General features: G+C 45.0%; 1 protein-coding gene across 1 annotated transcript in view; it reads left to right on the plus strand.

The window, feature by feature from the left end:
• Positions 1–390: 390 nt before the first annotated feature.
• Positions 391–16,857, plus strand: part of TAF4B (TATA-box binding protein associated factor 4b) — a gene marked incomplete at its 5' end in the record, with an annotated part of 319,056 nt that continues 302,589 nt past the window's right edge. Inside the window, 3 exons of the mRNA XM_082258681.1 lie at positions 391–733; positions 8,192–8,331; positions 9,008–9,709. Of these exons, the coding sequence (XP_082114807.1) occupies positions 391–733; positions 8,192–8,331; positions 9,008–9,709 (1,185 nt within the window). The remainder of the gene's footprint in view (positions 734–8,191; positions 8,332–9,007; positions 9,710–16,857) is intronic.

The raw sequence follows: 16,857 nt of genomic DNA on the forward strand, positions 1-16,857 counted from the left end.
AAGGCAAATGATTCCACTGGATTTTAGTAAGGGGTATCAAAGTACAGGGGGCTGAATACAAATGCACGCCACACTTCACATTTTTATTTGTAAATAATTTTGAAAAACATTTATATTTTCCTTCCACTTCACAATAATGTTGCTTTTGTGTTGGTCAAATCCCAATAAAATACTTCCAGCATGCTGCTAATCAGTAGGGGTTGAGAAGTGCTAATTGATGATTGGTGACTAGGTGATGATCAATGGGAGAGTGTTACATTTATGTTGATAAATGTATGTATCTTATAATGTCATTATGAACTTTTAACAGATTCCTCCTGTACCGGTGCATAGGGTGTGCCGAATGTTTGGATTGTGCTTGGTATAGCTTTTGGAACACACTCGTACTGGATGCATGCTGTACAAACTACCTCGTCCACTGTGGTGAGCCAGGTCATGTCTTTAAACCATGGGGTCCTTGTCAAGAGCCAGCCTGCAATGTCCTCTCCTGATCTTGCCATCACAACTTCCCAGGTGGTGTCTGGACCCCCTGTCAGCCTGAGCCAGGTACCAGCTTCCCAGGCCTCTGTGCTTTCTGCGCCTATGTGCACATTCGTAACAAAAGTTACTCCTGCAGTGAGTCAAGCATCAAAAGTGACAAGTGGTCCCAAAGTGACTGCAACACAGCAAACAGTTCCTCCCAAAGCATCTCAGACCACCATTCAATTACCAGCAAACTTCCAGATTCCCCCTGGTAAGTACTGTTTCATAAACATATTATTTTTTTGGGCTTCTATGCTATATATATGGTCCATAACAGCAGATTCTTCTATGTCTTCCATTGCAGGCAACAAAGTAGAAGGTAAAATGCAATGCTATGGTGACATGCACTTTGCCATGTGATGCATTACACTAGTGCAGTGATGGCAAACCTTGGCACCCCTAAATGTTGGAACTACATTTCCCATGATGTTCAACTACACTGCAGAGTGCAGGAGCATCATGGGAAATGTAGTTCCAAAACATCGGGTGCCAAGGTTCTCCATCATTGCACTAGTGTGTTTGTAAACCCTACAGAACATCAGTACCTGTTCACACCAGAATCTGAATTGCAACTAAACCACTGGTGTGCAGTGTGAAGAAAGCTGCATCAATCTGCTGTAAGGGTCCTTTCACACGGCACTGTCCGTTTTTTAAAAGGACACGGATGACACTTTTGTAGGGTCCATTCCGTATGTCCGTTTTTCATCCATCCGTTTGAAGATGAAAAAGGGACATAATGTATGTCTATGGGATTGTGGACGTTAGCGGATGACATCCGCTGACATCCGTTTTTGCGTCCGTTCATTTTTTTAAACTGAAGAAAAATCGGGTTCTCTTCCATCTCAAAAAACGGAACTGAATAGAATGGACGCAAAATGGATGTCAGCGGATAGTCGTCCGCAATCCCATAGACATACATTATGTCCGTTTTTTCATCCGCAAACAAGAATGACATGGGCACCTGATGTGAATGGATCCTAATAAAACCTTTTATAATGTGTCCACATTAACCCACTTTCCCCTGCCCCAATAGTATATAGTTACACAGAAAGGGCTTGTTTACACTTGCAGTTGGATGAACCACCTGTTTTTATCAGCCACCCCCTCAAGCTGCAAAGCCAGACAGGCGTGTAGGCATTCAGTGAATAGGACCTTTCTATGACTCCCCTGCTACCCTGTGTAATGCTTGCGGATGTGGCATGGTGGTGCCACATCCACAGGGTTAAAACAGGTGATGAGAAGTTGAAATTTACTCCTCGCCTCCTGTCAAATGTCTCTGAAAAATGATCCACCACAGATTGCTTTTCAGAGGTGTGAGAATGATAGCAGCACATCTAAAGTTTGCAGAATGGAGCCCAGAATGCAGCAAAACCTGGTGCAGGATCTAATCCTTCCCTGCTGTATCCAAATTTTTAAGCAGATAAAAATGAAGAAAAACCTTTTGGCTGGTCATAACTGTGATCTAGGTATTTGTTGTGTTATAACACCTACACTTCAGTTAAAGCAGAATTTAACCAATCAATTTAACAGTTTCAAAAAACAGTGCCTGGACTGTAACTGTCACATTGGTTGTGCTCTCAACCAAACTGCCCAACAGCTGGTGTCATAACTGATCACATGTCCAGCATCATGGCAGTTGAAGATTAAACAGAGGCTAAGATGGCAACTTCCTTGGCTGAAAAAGGTAGGTGGGTTTACTTACTTGTTAACTGCTTCTGGACCGCCCTGTGTACATGTACTGCGGCAGGATGGCCCTTCAGGACAAAATCACATACTTGTACGTCATTTATATTTCTGGGTCTGGGGTGCGCATGCGTGCCACCTGTGACCCGCTCCAGCTGTGATTGGACTCAGCGGGTCCAGTGGACCCAATGTCCGCAGGCACCCGCTGATCGTTCTCCAGAGAGGCAGAACGGCGGTCTGCCTATGCAATCAAGGCAGATCGCTGTTCTGTGAGAGGTGAAGATGGAGATCCTGTCTTTCTTCCAAGCAGGAACATGGATCTCATTCCCCCCCCCCAGCCAAAGCACCCCCCCCCCCCCCCCCCACACACACACACACAGTTGGCAAGCACTCCCAGGGAACACATTTAATCCTATGATCACCTCTGATGTTAACCATTTTCCTGCCAGTGTCATTAGTACAGTGACAGTGCCTATTTTTGGCACTGAACACTGTAATAATGTCACTAGTCACCAAAAAAGTGTCCCTTTGTGTCCGATTTGTCCACTGCAATGTCACAGTCCCACTATAAGTCGATCGCTGCCATAACTAGTAAGAAATAAAGAATAAATAACCTTTCATAAAAATATCCCATAATTTGTAGATGCTATACCCTGTAGCAGATTGCATATTGGCCTAAATTGATGAAGAAATTTTAGTTTTTTTTTTTTTTTTACGTTTTATTAGATGTTTTATAGCAGAATGTAAAACCATTGTATACAGCGTCGCACGACCGTGCAATTGTAAGGTAAAGTAACGCAGTGCCGTATCGCAGAAAATGGCCTGGTCATGAAGGGGGGTAAACCTTCCAGAGCTGAAGTGGTTAAATGGAAACAGCTGTGACCTGCCTGGTGACTGATTTTTATAACCAAGGCACCCAGGCAGTGCAGTATACATGGGGAAGAATCAACATAATGTTACATATTAAATTGTGTGCATACAACACACTGTGTCCTGTGGTTACAGTGAGACAAATGCCTTTCAAATGAACTCCAGACAAACTGCTGAATACACAGCTAAAATATATATGTTTCAGTTTCAGCTGCTTTGGTGCTAATGAAATTTACCAGGTGCACTAGATGGGCAACAATGGGATGACCTCCAAAACAGGAATGGTTTTACAGGTGGCAGCTGTTCAAAATAGGCTTCTCAGCTCTCATGATACTTCAGGAAAATTCAAGCAAAACATGCAAAACAGAAATGGATAGGAGAGAGAGAGAGATGACGGATGTTTCATATCTTCACAGTGTAGGGTGTCCTTTTTTCATCTCTCTCTAGAACGTCTAACATAGTGTAGTCTTATACTGTATGTAAAGACTATGTCAGCAAAAAGTGTGTCCCAAGAAGGTAGTAATTCTAAATATAAACACCCACTTTTGTATATATAGTTTAAACACATAACTCCACCCAACATACTGACATACAATTTCAGAATAGAAATGCATACATAGCAAAAGGGCTTCTCTGTCCTTTACAAAGACATATTGATGTAACCTTCAAAAACTAACATATTAAATTATAACATTCATATGCATTTCAGAGACTTTTATCATTTAAAATAATATCAAACTCTAAATCTCTAACAGGGGCTTCTGACATTTTTTTTTCCCTACTCATCTTTTCTGACTGTTTTTCATTAGTTTTGCATTTGGCTACGGTCAGTGTCACTACTGGTAGCATGAGGAGATACCTGGACCCTATAGCTTGCACAGGCAGTCCAAAAGGATGGCACATAAATACATGCTATTTCCAGAAGGTTTACTGTGTTTCCCAGCACAGTCTCAAGAGCATGGAGGAGATTCCATGAGACAGTTACTCTAGGAAAGCTGGACAGGGTTGTAGAAGGTCCTTACCCACCAGCAGGACCGGTATCTTCTCCATTGTGCAAGGAGGAACAGGATGAGCACTGCCAGAGCCCTACAAAATGACCTCCAGCAGGCCACTGGTGTGAATATCTCTGACTAAACAATCAGAAACCAACTTCATGAGAGTGACCTGAGGAGCCGACATCCTCTGGTGGGACCTTTGCTCACTGCCCAGCATGGTGGCGCTCGATTGGCATTTTCTGTTTAACATCAGAATTGGCAGGTCCACCACTGGCACCCTGTGCTTTTCACAGATGAGAGCAGGTTCACCCTGAGCATTTGTGACAGATATGAAAGGATCTGGAGAAGCAGTGGAGAATGTTATGCTGCCTGTAACATTGTTTAGCATGGCTGGTTTGGTGGTAGGTCAGTGATGGTCTGGTGAGGCATATCCATGGAGGGACGCACAGATCTCTACAGGCTAGACAATGACACCCTGACTGCCATTGGGTATCGGGATGAAATCCTTGGACCCATTGTCAGACCCTACGCTGGTGCAGTGTGTCCTGCGTTGCTCCTGGTGAATGACGATGCCCGGCCTCATGTTGAAAGCATATGCAGCCAGTTCCTGGAGGATGAAGGAATTGATACCATTGAATGGCCCCCACGCTCACTTGACCTTAATTCAATAGAACCATCTCTGGGACATTGTTTCGGTCCATCTGACACCACCAGGTTGCACTTCAGTCTGTTCAGGAGCTCAGTGATGCTCTGAACCAGATCAGGGAGGAAATACCCTAGGACACCATTCGTTGTCTCATTAGGAGCATGCCTTGTTGTTAGGCATGCATCCAAGCATGTGGGGGCCATACAAACTGAGTACCATTTTCAGTTGCTGCAATGAAATCGCAGCAAAATGTACTTGCCTGCTGCATCTCTTCTCCATTGTTCATTGACGCACACACCTCCTGATCATCTTAACCATTGGGTTATACTGCCCCCTACATGAGTAGGACACTAGGAAGAAAAAAAACTTCTACGCCTATGGGGGTATACTGCCACTATCAGCTATGGGCACTCATTTTTTTTTCCTGCCTAGTTAGGAGTAAGGAACTAGTTCCTTGCTGGGATATTAGGTCCTGGCAATTTTTTCCTTGGTAATGGATTTTTTCTTTTTTCTGTGAGAATCTACAATCAACTGCTGGACTGGGCGACGGATTGGATATTTTTTAAAATCCAGTGGTCACCCTAGTCTGGCCAGCGAGTCGGCGCAGTCCTCAGCTTCGCACTAGGTTGGCTGCAAGCAAGATAGCCCCACTGGATGGGGGCTGGTCTGTGAGTTAAACATCTTGCGAGGTTGCATAGGACCTGGCCTTGGCCTGAGTCGCAGCGTTCCTCCTGGCTGACAGCCCCCCATTTTGATAGAGCGGAGCCCATCCTATTCCTGGTATGGTAAGTAGCTGTATTCCCCCCCTAGAGGGTTTTGGGGATGTGGGCCCCTCGCTGGGACGGTCAGACCCCTGGGTTCTCGTCCTTCCCATGCAGTGTCGTTTCCCCCCCCCCCTCTTTGTGGGCCCTGCGGACACTTCACCCCTCCTCTACCTACTCCCCTACCTTCCTTATGGGGTGGCTATGTCACCTTTTCATGTTCGGTCTGGGGTGCTGAGCTGGCGATGTGGGGGGCTGTACCTGATGGGGGCTCCTGCCAGGACCCCCCTTCCTGCTGCTGTCGGGGCTCTTGAGACCTCTCTTGGGCCCCCGGGAGCCGCGTGGTGCCGCCATTTTCTTGTAGCCTGTGTGCTGTAGATTCGGCAGTCACGTTTGTGTAGCCTCAACGGCCATTTTCTAATGGTTTCTCATTGCAAATAGCGGCAGCCATGACTGTGAAGCATATATGGGCGGTGATTTTAGCGGTGGGAGCCCCTCCTGGTGCTGACTCCTGGATCTTTCTCTTCCTGATTGCCCCATGTGTGTGCAGATAGCCTGGTGCTCCAGTGCCTGATTGGTGGGTGGTGAGTCTGGTGGGGTCCTCTCCCTCTCTGATATAGGATTGGTTGCTGCTCTGTGCCTGGCAAACTGTGGTCTTGCCAGCATTGTGTTCCTAGCAGTGTTTTTACACCTTATTTTTGTGGGTCCCCCTTTTTCACTCATGGAGTCCCTGGAGCACATTTCCCCACCTGATCCCCTCTTGAGGCTGCCGGGCCCTCCTGGTCCCAACAATTCCTTACTGTGGTCCTGGAGTCTTTCTTGTCCAAGGTGGATTTGGTCCTGGGGAAACGGGCTAGCAAAAAGCGTCCCCCCCGCCTTCACCTGATGAGGATCTGTCTCATCAGATCCTGAATCTGGTTTGGCGGACGGGAGTCACCCTCTTGGGTCGGTGTCAACACCCTGATTTCTCAGGTAGTGAGGATGATTCCTCTGCTCATTTTGCGTGCATGAAAAGGCGCTGGTGGATGCACTGATTGTATTTGTGTGTGACTTTAAAAATGGAGGAGTGGCAAGGGTGTTCCCACTTCCTGCTTACTTTGACAAAATTGTCGCAAAACAGTGGGGTTGTCCAAAACACCACCTTGTGGTCCCTAAGCGTTTTGCTATGCGTTACCCTTATGAGGATTCCCTGCTTAAAGCGGAGTTCCGGCCTCAAAATCGATTTTGGGCCATCCGCTTACTGAGGGCCACCTGAAAAAGAAATGGATGCTCCCAATTTTTTTTTTTTTTTTGGTCACTTACCTTGATATTGAAGAAAATCTACTCCCCTTCTTTTCACTTCCTCCCTCTGCGGCCGCGGCTCGCGCCGTCTCTTCCGATTTGAGATGACTCCTGGGAGCTGAACGTCATTGCTCCCAGGAGTCAATGCGCCTGCACCGGCCCCGCTCGTCCCTTCCGGTGCAGGTGCGGCATTCCCTGTTGCACAGCTTCTGGGCATGCCGCGCCTGCACGGGAAGTGACGAGCGGTGTCGGTGCAGTGCATTGTGGGACTCCGACTTCACTGAAGAGGATGCGCTGGCTTCAGCTGCCCACACCTGAGATGGCAGCGCTGGAGAAGAACTTTTCAAGGTTAGTATTTTTTCTCACAGGTAAGTGCGACCCGGGACAGATCAGAGGCTATCCATTGTAGAATGTACTAGCCCTAACTGTCCTGGGAGTATTTTTATCTAAATTTGACCCTGAGGCCGGAACTCCGCTTTAAAAAGTGGACTGCCCGATCTGTGGTGGACTCTTCGGTTTCTAGGTAAACAAAGCAACCATAATTTCGGGTGATGAGTCTCTAGCCTTTAACCACTTCAGCCTGGACGGTTTTACCCCCTTAATGGACCAGGTAATTTTTTTGCGATTCGGCATTGCACGTTAACTGACTATTGCGCGGTCGTGCGACGCCGTACCCAAATACAATTGATGTCCTTTTTTCCCACAAATAGAGCTTTCTTTTGGTGGTATTTGATCACCTCTACGGTTTTTCGTTTTTGAGCTATAAACAAATAAAAAGGGCGTCAATTTTGTCTACCAGGATGCGCTCCTACCTGCCTCCTACTCTCCACAGTTAAACGTCATATGGCCCATTGTTGATCTCACAAAGGTAAATATGGCATGGTACATTACAAGGACAGTAGAAAGACAGGCATTCAGTATTGCACAGCGTCTGGCACCCCGGCGGCCATGCTGAAGTCACCGTTATTTCCTCTGCCCAAAGTATTTTTTTTTGTAAGAGATATTGTCAATGTGTGCAGCTGTCATTTTTATATTGATTAACAACATTTATAAAACTAAGCGCAAAAAATATTTTGCTATTAGACCGTATATACAGTGGCCAAACTGGTAAGTGTTGGAGACATTTGAAGAAATGCACAAGGAACTGACTTCATGGGCTGAAGAGAGATTGCTGTAGTAGTGCCAGACTTGCCGTACAGTTTCTACTTTCTGCACCACCATGATCTAACATCCCAGAATGGGCAAAAAAAGTATACAAGATGCCTTAACATCACCCAAAACTACGCTAAATTTTTGTTTATTGAAGACAAAATAATGGTGGATGTACGTTCCTTACTCTGCTTCTTGAAATATGTTAGAGATTTTTTACAGAGTTAAAGAATATAGAATTTGCCAGGTTGTAAGCTGTTGTGGTTTTTTTTTTTTTTGTACAGGCACTGTTCTCATCCGGAGTGGCAATGGACAGCTCATGTTGGTCTCACAACAGGCTCTGGCCCGAGCTCAGGCACAAGTACAAAGTACCAAACCCTCTGCATCTTCAAATACCCAAACTGTTCGTGTCTCCAATGTACAGGTACCTGGTCTTTTCATTTTAGCAAGAGTAATTCATCCCAGCGAGTTTTTAATCAAAATTTGTAATTGAATCCCATTCAAGAAACACAATATAATGTAATGCACAAGCTTATTTAATATGGTCCAGGTAGTTGGATATGCTAAACAGGTAATGTCCTACGTTTGAGGCAACTCTGAAAAACAAACACTGCTGTGTTAATGCTATACTGACAGACTGGTGTGTGTGTGTATATACACACACACACACACACACACACACACACACACACACACACACACACACACACACACACACACACACACACACACACACACACTTTATTCTTCATGAAAATCTCCCAAAATATACAGCCCATCTTCCAAAACTCTAGCTGGTATCTGAAATGCACCAAAATTTCAGTATTGGGTGGCGCTCAGGTCTAGGTAGGTAGATTGAAGCAGTAATTTCTATTGTACTTTTATATCATCCTATTAGGGAAGCACCGATACCAGTGTTTTACCGGTCTTACAGTTTGTGGACTTGAAGGTATCGGTTTTAGTATCAGAGCATTTGCACGAGTACAAGTAGTCGTGCAAATGCTTAGTATCTGGATCGATCTCTAGTTGTTGTTGTTGTTTATTTTAATGTTGCAAACATTTGCTTTTCATTTTGCCTTTTTTTTTTTTTTTCCTTTCAGACTGCATGTACACCAAGCAATGTTTCCAAAGCAGGTCCTTCAGTCCCAGCACCCACTGTAGTTAGAATCTGCGCTACTCCTGCAACATTAGCTAATAGCCAAGGATCCTCAACGGTCATTATTAGAGCCTCTGCGCCCTCGGCCACTCCCATAACTACTCTCTCATGTACTTTACCTTCCACTGTAGTAACAGCCCCTACTTCTACTGGAGTTCTATCTGCACCTGTAGCTGGTTTGAATGCAACTACTGCTGCTGTGGTTCCTGTAAGAACTTCCTCACCACCAGTGACAAACAATGGAGCCTCAAATGTGGTGTCGGCTACGACTGTATCTTCTACTGCTACAGCACCAACTGCTAGCCCTGCTTTACTCAATACTGTTAATTCAGTGTATTCGGATATTCGGCAGACTGCTGTGCCAACGAACAATCAGCAAGTTGCTGCAAGTAGTTCTGCTACAAAGTTGGCATCTACAAATATCTGCTTGACTCCTACTACTACAATTACTACTACTACTGTAGCACCTGCTGCAATTATTGTATCCAGTATAGCCCCAGCTTCTACTGCAATTACCACTGTGATGTCTAAAAATAACAGGACACAGCAAATGCAAACAAGCACACCAGCAATAACCTCTGGTGTCGTCCCAAAGAAAGCAGAACCTTCCAGTAACCTGCAAAGCACACAACGTCCTAATCCCACAGTAAGTCTTAATGTTTCCATCTTTTGCTTGGTTTTAATGGCAGTATAATATAAAATGCTGGCTTATCCTAAATGGAGAAAGAAAATGTGTACTTGTTGTCTATAGCAACCGATCTGATTCAGCCCCTACCCGCTAGCCTCTTCCCTCTAGCCTCTTCTTCTCTTTAGGAAGGTGTGGAGGGGACAAGTCAGCTTCTGGCACTATCAGGAACCTGGTGGACTCCAAAAGACATCTAAATGTATGTGCAGGTACCTCTAGGGGACTGTATGAAAGAAATAAAGTCTGTTTAGTATAGTTTTGCTACAGACAAGTAGGGAACTTGTGAGTATGATTGAAGAACAACTTGGGCCAATTCACATAGGACTGCACGTGAATTGCACAGGAACGCACTACGTATTCCTGTGCATTTCACATGCAGTTCTGTGCAGTGTGATTCGGCCCATTAATTTTAAAAGGGCTGAAACTGCACCATCCCACACCACAAGTAGTGCATGTGCTCCTTTTGGAAACACTGCAACCGAAATGTATGGTAGTTTTGTACCATGCGATTCTGTGCGTGCAAACGCAATGAGTTTGCTACCTGCATTTCGAGTGTCATCAACTTTGCACTCACACCTGCTGCATATCGCAAAGGCAGTGCATATGTGGGAAACTGGCACGGAACATGGGTTTTCGCCACACTGTTGCATAGTTGCACATTCTTTGGTTGGAGTGCACTCTCCGCTCCCTTGCAGCCAATGCTGGCTTACCCAGTGGAGACTGGGAGCAGTTTAAATTTACTTGGTGATAGCCCAGAGTTCTAGTAATCTTTTACCATTCTGAGATGTTTCCCAATCTGAGATGTATTTATACAGTATGAGAAACGTTAATGTTGGTGTAAGGTTCGGTTCACACCGCCGTGACTTGGGATCCGACTTATGAGACTCCAAATTGCGTGACGTGTGAAATCCCATTTTAGTCAATTTGAGCGGTCTTGATGAACATTACTGAAGTCACTCTGACTTTAGAAAAAAATTTTAAAATTGAAAATTTAATAACAAACTATTTCATAGTTTTATATTTACATAATCGGATTGTACAGATATCAATATATATATTCACTATTCCTTGTATTTTTGTATATTTTTTGTGCATTTTTTTGCGCTTTTATTCTCATTTTAATTGACACATATTTATTAAACAATGGTAATTTTATCCATATCTTTAATCACAATACATTTAATTTTCACACCTAGTTTATACATATTTAGATTTTATCAGATTTTTTGCATTCATATATTTTTTCATACACAATTGTGTCACAGCATTCACATTTGATTTTTCATTGGCTTCACATAGATGTTTTATGGGTCTATCAGTGTCCTCGGTAATTAGGAAAATGGTTTACCCCTTATTTGTATCACCTGTTTTTTAATTGATGATTGGATTTTTGTGTGTGTATATATTGAGATGTTATATCCATTTTTCTTTGTAATGATTAAGCACACAGTCAGTGTGTGAAACGCGTTTACCTTGTCACGATTGTCATAATTTGGATGTCCAGTCAATAAATCTGGATTTTGACTCAACCTGGAGTGCTGCCAATTCCTTTTCATTTAGAAAAGGTTCCTGTACTACAAGACAACTTTTATCTGACTTGTACCCATAGACTTTAATGGATGTTGCCTCCATGTCGGATCCTCCTCTTAATTGTGTTTTGGATCTGACATACTGGGAGATAACCCAGGCATTCCCTAAAGTTGCCTGGTAAAGTTGTGGTGACTTTCAGGTCGCAGCAGTGTGAAGCGCCTCTAAAGAATCAGTGCTATACAAGCTTATATAATCAACACAAGGAACAAATCAAAACATGGAGTAATAGGGCATACCTAAATTTTAGCCCTAGTTCACACCAGTGTAACTTTGAAATCGCTCTTCTAAAGCACAATTTCAAAGCCGCACGTAAGTGCAATCCTGCAATGCCCATTGCATTGCAGCTTGTGACTTCATTTAACCACTTCCGGACTGCGCACTGCAGTTTTACGTTGGTATTTTGACGTGAAATACTGGTGTTTTGGCAGCAGAGAGCTGCTATAACCCCAGTAATTTCTTACAGGGAAGGTGGTCCTCTTTCACATAGAAGTGATCCCATGACAGATTCGCCACGGGATCACTTTTATGGGCGGCGCGAGAAGTGCCCAAATACCCCCCGTCCCACCGCTTCCCGGTAGCTTTCCCCGCTTGCCAGAGCCGTTGGTAGTGGGGAAAACAATCCGGTCTGTCCATTTCCCAGGCAGGAAGTCGAGTGAGGGCGCGATGGCCTCTACTCGACTCTATGGCCTTGGAGGACCGGAGTGACGTCATATGTCGCTTCCTCCCAATGGATTTAAAGGCCTATTTTTTTTTTTTTTCTGATGGGGGGGGAAAAAAAACTTTAACATTTCTTGGCTTTTAAGGGTAGATGTGAGATCTTAGGTCTTTTTGACCCCAGAACTTTAACATTAAAGAGGACCTGTCCTTCTTCTTATTTCTATTATAAGGGATGTTTACATTCCTCATAATAGGAATAAAAGTGATAAAAAAAAAAAGTTAGGTAAATTTTATAAAATTGAAATTTTATTTATATAAATCAGGTAAGAAGAAAAAAATAAATAAATTAAAGCGCCCCGTCCCTTCGAGCTTGTGCACAGAAGCAAATGCATAAGCAAGTCGCGCCCACATATGTAAATGGTGTTCAAACCACAAATGTGAGGTATTGCTGCAATCATTAGAGCGAGAACAATAATTCTAGCCCTAGACCTCCTCTGTAACTCTAAACTGGTAAACTGTAGAAATCTTTAAAGCGTCGCCTATGGAGATTTTTAAGTACCAATGTTAGTCGCCATTCCACGAGCGTGCGCAATTTTGAAGGATGACATGTTGGGTATCTATTTACTTGGCTTAATGTTAGCTTTCATATTATAGAAAAAAAATGGGCTAACTTTACTGTTTTCTTGTTTTTAATTCAAAAAAGTGTATTTTTTCCCAAAGAAAATTGCGTTTGTATGACCGCTGCACAAATAAGGTGTGACATAGAGTATTGCAATGATCTCCATTTTATTCTCTAGGGTCTCTGCTAAAAAATATATATTGTTTGGGGGTTCTAAGTAATTTTTTAGCAAAAAATACAGATTTTACCTTGTAAACAAGAAGTGTCAGAAATGGGTCGCAGCCATATGAACAGTTCAATTGCCGGCAATGGGGTGCAACTTTGTCAAGCAATTTGGAACTGTTAAGTCGCACCAGTGCGAATGGAGGCAAAGAAAAAAAAAAGATGGTGTTGCAGCCTACAGATTCTTGGATGTGATAGTTGCTTAGTTTTTTTTTCTTTTTTTTTTTCTTCTTTTCCCTTTATTTTAACCTTGGAATTTGCTATTTACACCCTTCTGTAATAGGGTGACAACCACTGAGCTGCTAACAGCACTATCCTGTATGTTAACAGGACTACGTAACACTGTGCTAGGACCACATTACACCTCCCTCCCATTTTCCAAACCATGAAAAGGTGTTTTGTGGTTAAGAGATAGCAGGGAACAATTTTAACTGATAACATTCCAGATGCAGATAGTACAGAAAGTTATCCACTCACGAGTTCTGGCTGGATGAAATGGTAGTGCTCATTCGAAAAACAAAGGCTTGCAGATTGGTTTTAAAAAAAGGGCAGAAAGAAAATAGCATGATTTGGCTTCCGTAATCTTCTGGTGTGAGCAGCGCTATGCTGGGGGTTCACAAACTTCCCACAGGGTTTGTCAAGCACTAGGCCAGTGTTTCTCAACCTTTTTTTCAGTCGAGGCACCATTTTAAAATTCAGCAAAATCACGAGGCACCCCATTCTAAAATGTAAAAAACGAAAATAATAGTTTCTCTTTCGTTCATTGACGGACACAGCTCCTGATCATCTTAACCATTGGGTTATACTGCTCCCTACAGGAGTAGGACACTAGGCAGAAAAAAAGTCTGGCTATGCCTATGGGCAGTCCCAGGGGATATAATCCCTCTCTGCTATAGGTACTGACTTTTTCTGCTTAGTCGGGAATAAGGCCCTAGTTCCTCGCTGGGATCTCTGGTCCTGGAATTTTTTATTTATTTTTTTTTTTTTCCTGTGAGATCTACCATCAACTGCCGAACTGGGTGCCAGGCTGCATAATTTAAATCCAGTAGTCACCCCAGTCTGGCCAGTGAGCACACGCAGACCTCTGCTCTGAGCTAGGTTGGCTGCGACTTAGCCCCACCGGACGGGGGCTGGCCTGCGACGTAATCATCTCGCGAGGTCACATACGACCTGGCCTCGCCCTGAATCGCAGAGTTTTTCCTGGCTGACAGCCCCCCATTTAGATGGCGAGGGGTTCTGTCTGGAGCGGTGCAGTGTTCCTGTCAGGCCTCTACTTATGCTGGGGCTGTGTGGGTGGTCTGGTCCACCTCGTCGGGTGGGGCAGGGTGCTATACTGGGGATAGGGGCGGGGGGGGTGCGCCGCCAGCGACCAGATGATCAGCGGTGTAGGGGGGGGGGTGTACCTGGTGGGGAGGGCTCCTGCCAGGACCCCCGTCTTTCCTGGGCCTGTCCTTGAGGCCTAGATATACCTCCTGGTGCCACGCAGGGCCGCCATTTTCTTGTAGCCTGTGTGCTTAATGCACAGCGGCCATGTTTGTCTTGCATAGTGGCCATTTTGCCATGGTTTGCCATGGAAAATAGCGGTGGCCATGACAGTGAAGCCCTCTGGGCGGTGATTTTGGCGGTGGGAAAGCCCCCCCCCCCCACATCCCCTGGTGCTGACTCCTGGATCCTTTCATTTCCTGATCGCCGCTCGTGCATTGCAGATTCTTCTGGTGTCTGCAGTGCCTGGTTTCTGTAGGGTGGGGAATCTGGTTGGGTCCTCTCCCTCTGCTGAGGATCAATTGGTGCTTTGTGGCCGGCAACCGGGTGGTGCTTCCAGAGCGGTAGGGGTTGTTCCTTAGTGTTTTTACACCATTTTGTGGGGGTTTCCCTGGTAACTCATGGAGTCTCCCCACCTGATTCCCTATCTGGGGCTGCGGGGCCCTCCAGGTCCCATTCATCAATCGATGCACTGACGGTGGTCCCGAAGTCCATTGTGTCCCGGGTGTAGGTGCCTTTTGGGCCCCCCCAATCTTCGTTTGGGCATCTGCCAGACTGGGATCCGTGCACTTGTGGCTGGGCCTCCACTAAAATTTAGGCCGCGGCCTGCTAGGCCATGCGGTCAGCTTTGCGCGCCCCTTGGAAGAGGTGGCACTGTGGGGGCGGTTCAATGACAACCTTGACACCATTGTGTGGGGCACCTGCCCCTTTTTAGCGCTGCGGGACCATCAGGATATCCTACCTCTGCGTCCGCGTTATGGTGGGCGGCCCCTTTTTAACCACTTGCGACCCGCCAACTGTACATTTACTATGGCACTCTGCCGCTGCTGGGCAAAGCGACCTAGCCCTACATCGCTCGCTCAGGAGACTGTAGGAGGCTACCTGGGGAGCCAGCGCGTGTGACCAGAGCCGCCGGCCACTCTCGATCTCCCGCAGCAGAGAGAGGGCAGGCTGCTGATGTAAACACAGCCGTCTGTCATTCTCCCTGAAGTGATCAGACGCTATGTGATCCTGCTATATAGGATCGCATGTCTCTGATTACTTCACAAGCCACGCCCCCTGACAGAATCACGCCCCTAGGGACACATTTAACCCCTTGATTACCAGTACAGTTAACCTCCCTGGCGGTATGATTCTTTTGGATTTTAGGTGCTGAAAGCGGTACCATTATTTTGCATGTAATTCTTGTGAATGAGCAGCCCAAACCAACTATATGTATGTGTGTGTGTATGTATATACAGTTGTGTTCAAAATTATTCAACCCCCACTGAAATTGATTGTTTTGGCCAGTTTGACATTGATTTTGATCATTCAGTCATCCTACTTACAATTAAATCAAAGAGGCACGTGTAGGTCAGACAAATATAACATAACATTTATAATGAAATAACCACAAATGTCTTTTCTGTGCTCACATCATTATCGGTTTTATTCAACCCCCAAGTGACATTCAATCTTAGTACTTAGTACAACATCCTTTTACAGTTATAACCGCTTTTAAACGTGAAGCATAGCTTGACACAAGTGTCTTGCAGCGATCTATGGGTATCTTCGCCCATTCGTCATGGGCAAAAGCCTCCAGTTCAGTCACATTCTTAGGCTTATGCACTGCAACTGCTTTCTTTAAGTCCCACCAGAGGTTCTCAATCGGATTTAAGTCTGGTGACTGTGATGGCCACTCCAAAATGTTCCAGCCTTTAATCTGCAACCATGCTCTAGTGGACTTGGAGGTATGCTTGGGATCATTGTCCTATTGAAAGGTCCAACGTCTCCCAAGCCTCAGGTTTGTGACGGACTGCATCACATTGACATCCAATATCTCCTGGTACTGAAGAGAATTCATGGTACCTTGCACATGCTGAAGCTTCCCTGTACCTGCAGAAGCAAAACAGCCCCAAAGCATGATTGACCCCCCGCCATGCTTCACAGTAGGCAAGGTGTTCTTTTCTTCATAGGTCTTGTTCTTCCTCCTCCAAAGATAACGTTGTTCCATGGGCCCAAACAGTTCTAATTTTGTTTCATTAGTCCACAGAACACTATCCCAAAACTTCTGTGGTTTGTCCACATGACTTTTGGCATACTGCAGTTGACTCTTCTTATTCTTTGGAGACAGCAAGGGGGTGCGCCTGGAAGTTCTGGCATGGAGGCCTTCATAACGCAGTGTGCGCCGTATTGTCTGAGCAGAAACTTCAGTACCTACGTCTGACAAATCTTTTCTCAGTTCCTCAGCAGTCACACGGGGACTTTTCTCCAATCTACGCTTCAGGTAGCGCACATCAGTCGAAGTCAGCATCTTCTTTCTGCCACGACCAGGTAGCGTTTTAACAGTGCCCTTTGCCTTGAATTTGCGAATGATGCTTCCTATGGTGTCTCTTGGTATGTTTAACATCTTTGCAATCTTCTTATAGCCATTGCCCTTCCTGTGAAGAGTAATCACCTCTTCTCTTGTCTTCCTGGACCATTCTCTTGACTTCACCATGTTTGTAACCACACCAGTAAATGTCTAGAAGGAGCTGAGTATCACAGTCATTTTAAAGCT

Source organism: Pelophylax lessonae (genome assembly GCF_965119305.1).
Source record: "Pelophylax lessonae genome assembly, chromosome: 5".
Lineage (NCBI taxonomy): Eukaryota > Metazoa > Chordata > Amphibia > Anura > Ranidae > Pelophylax > Pelophylax lessonae.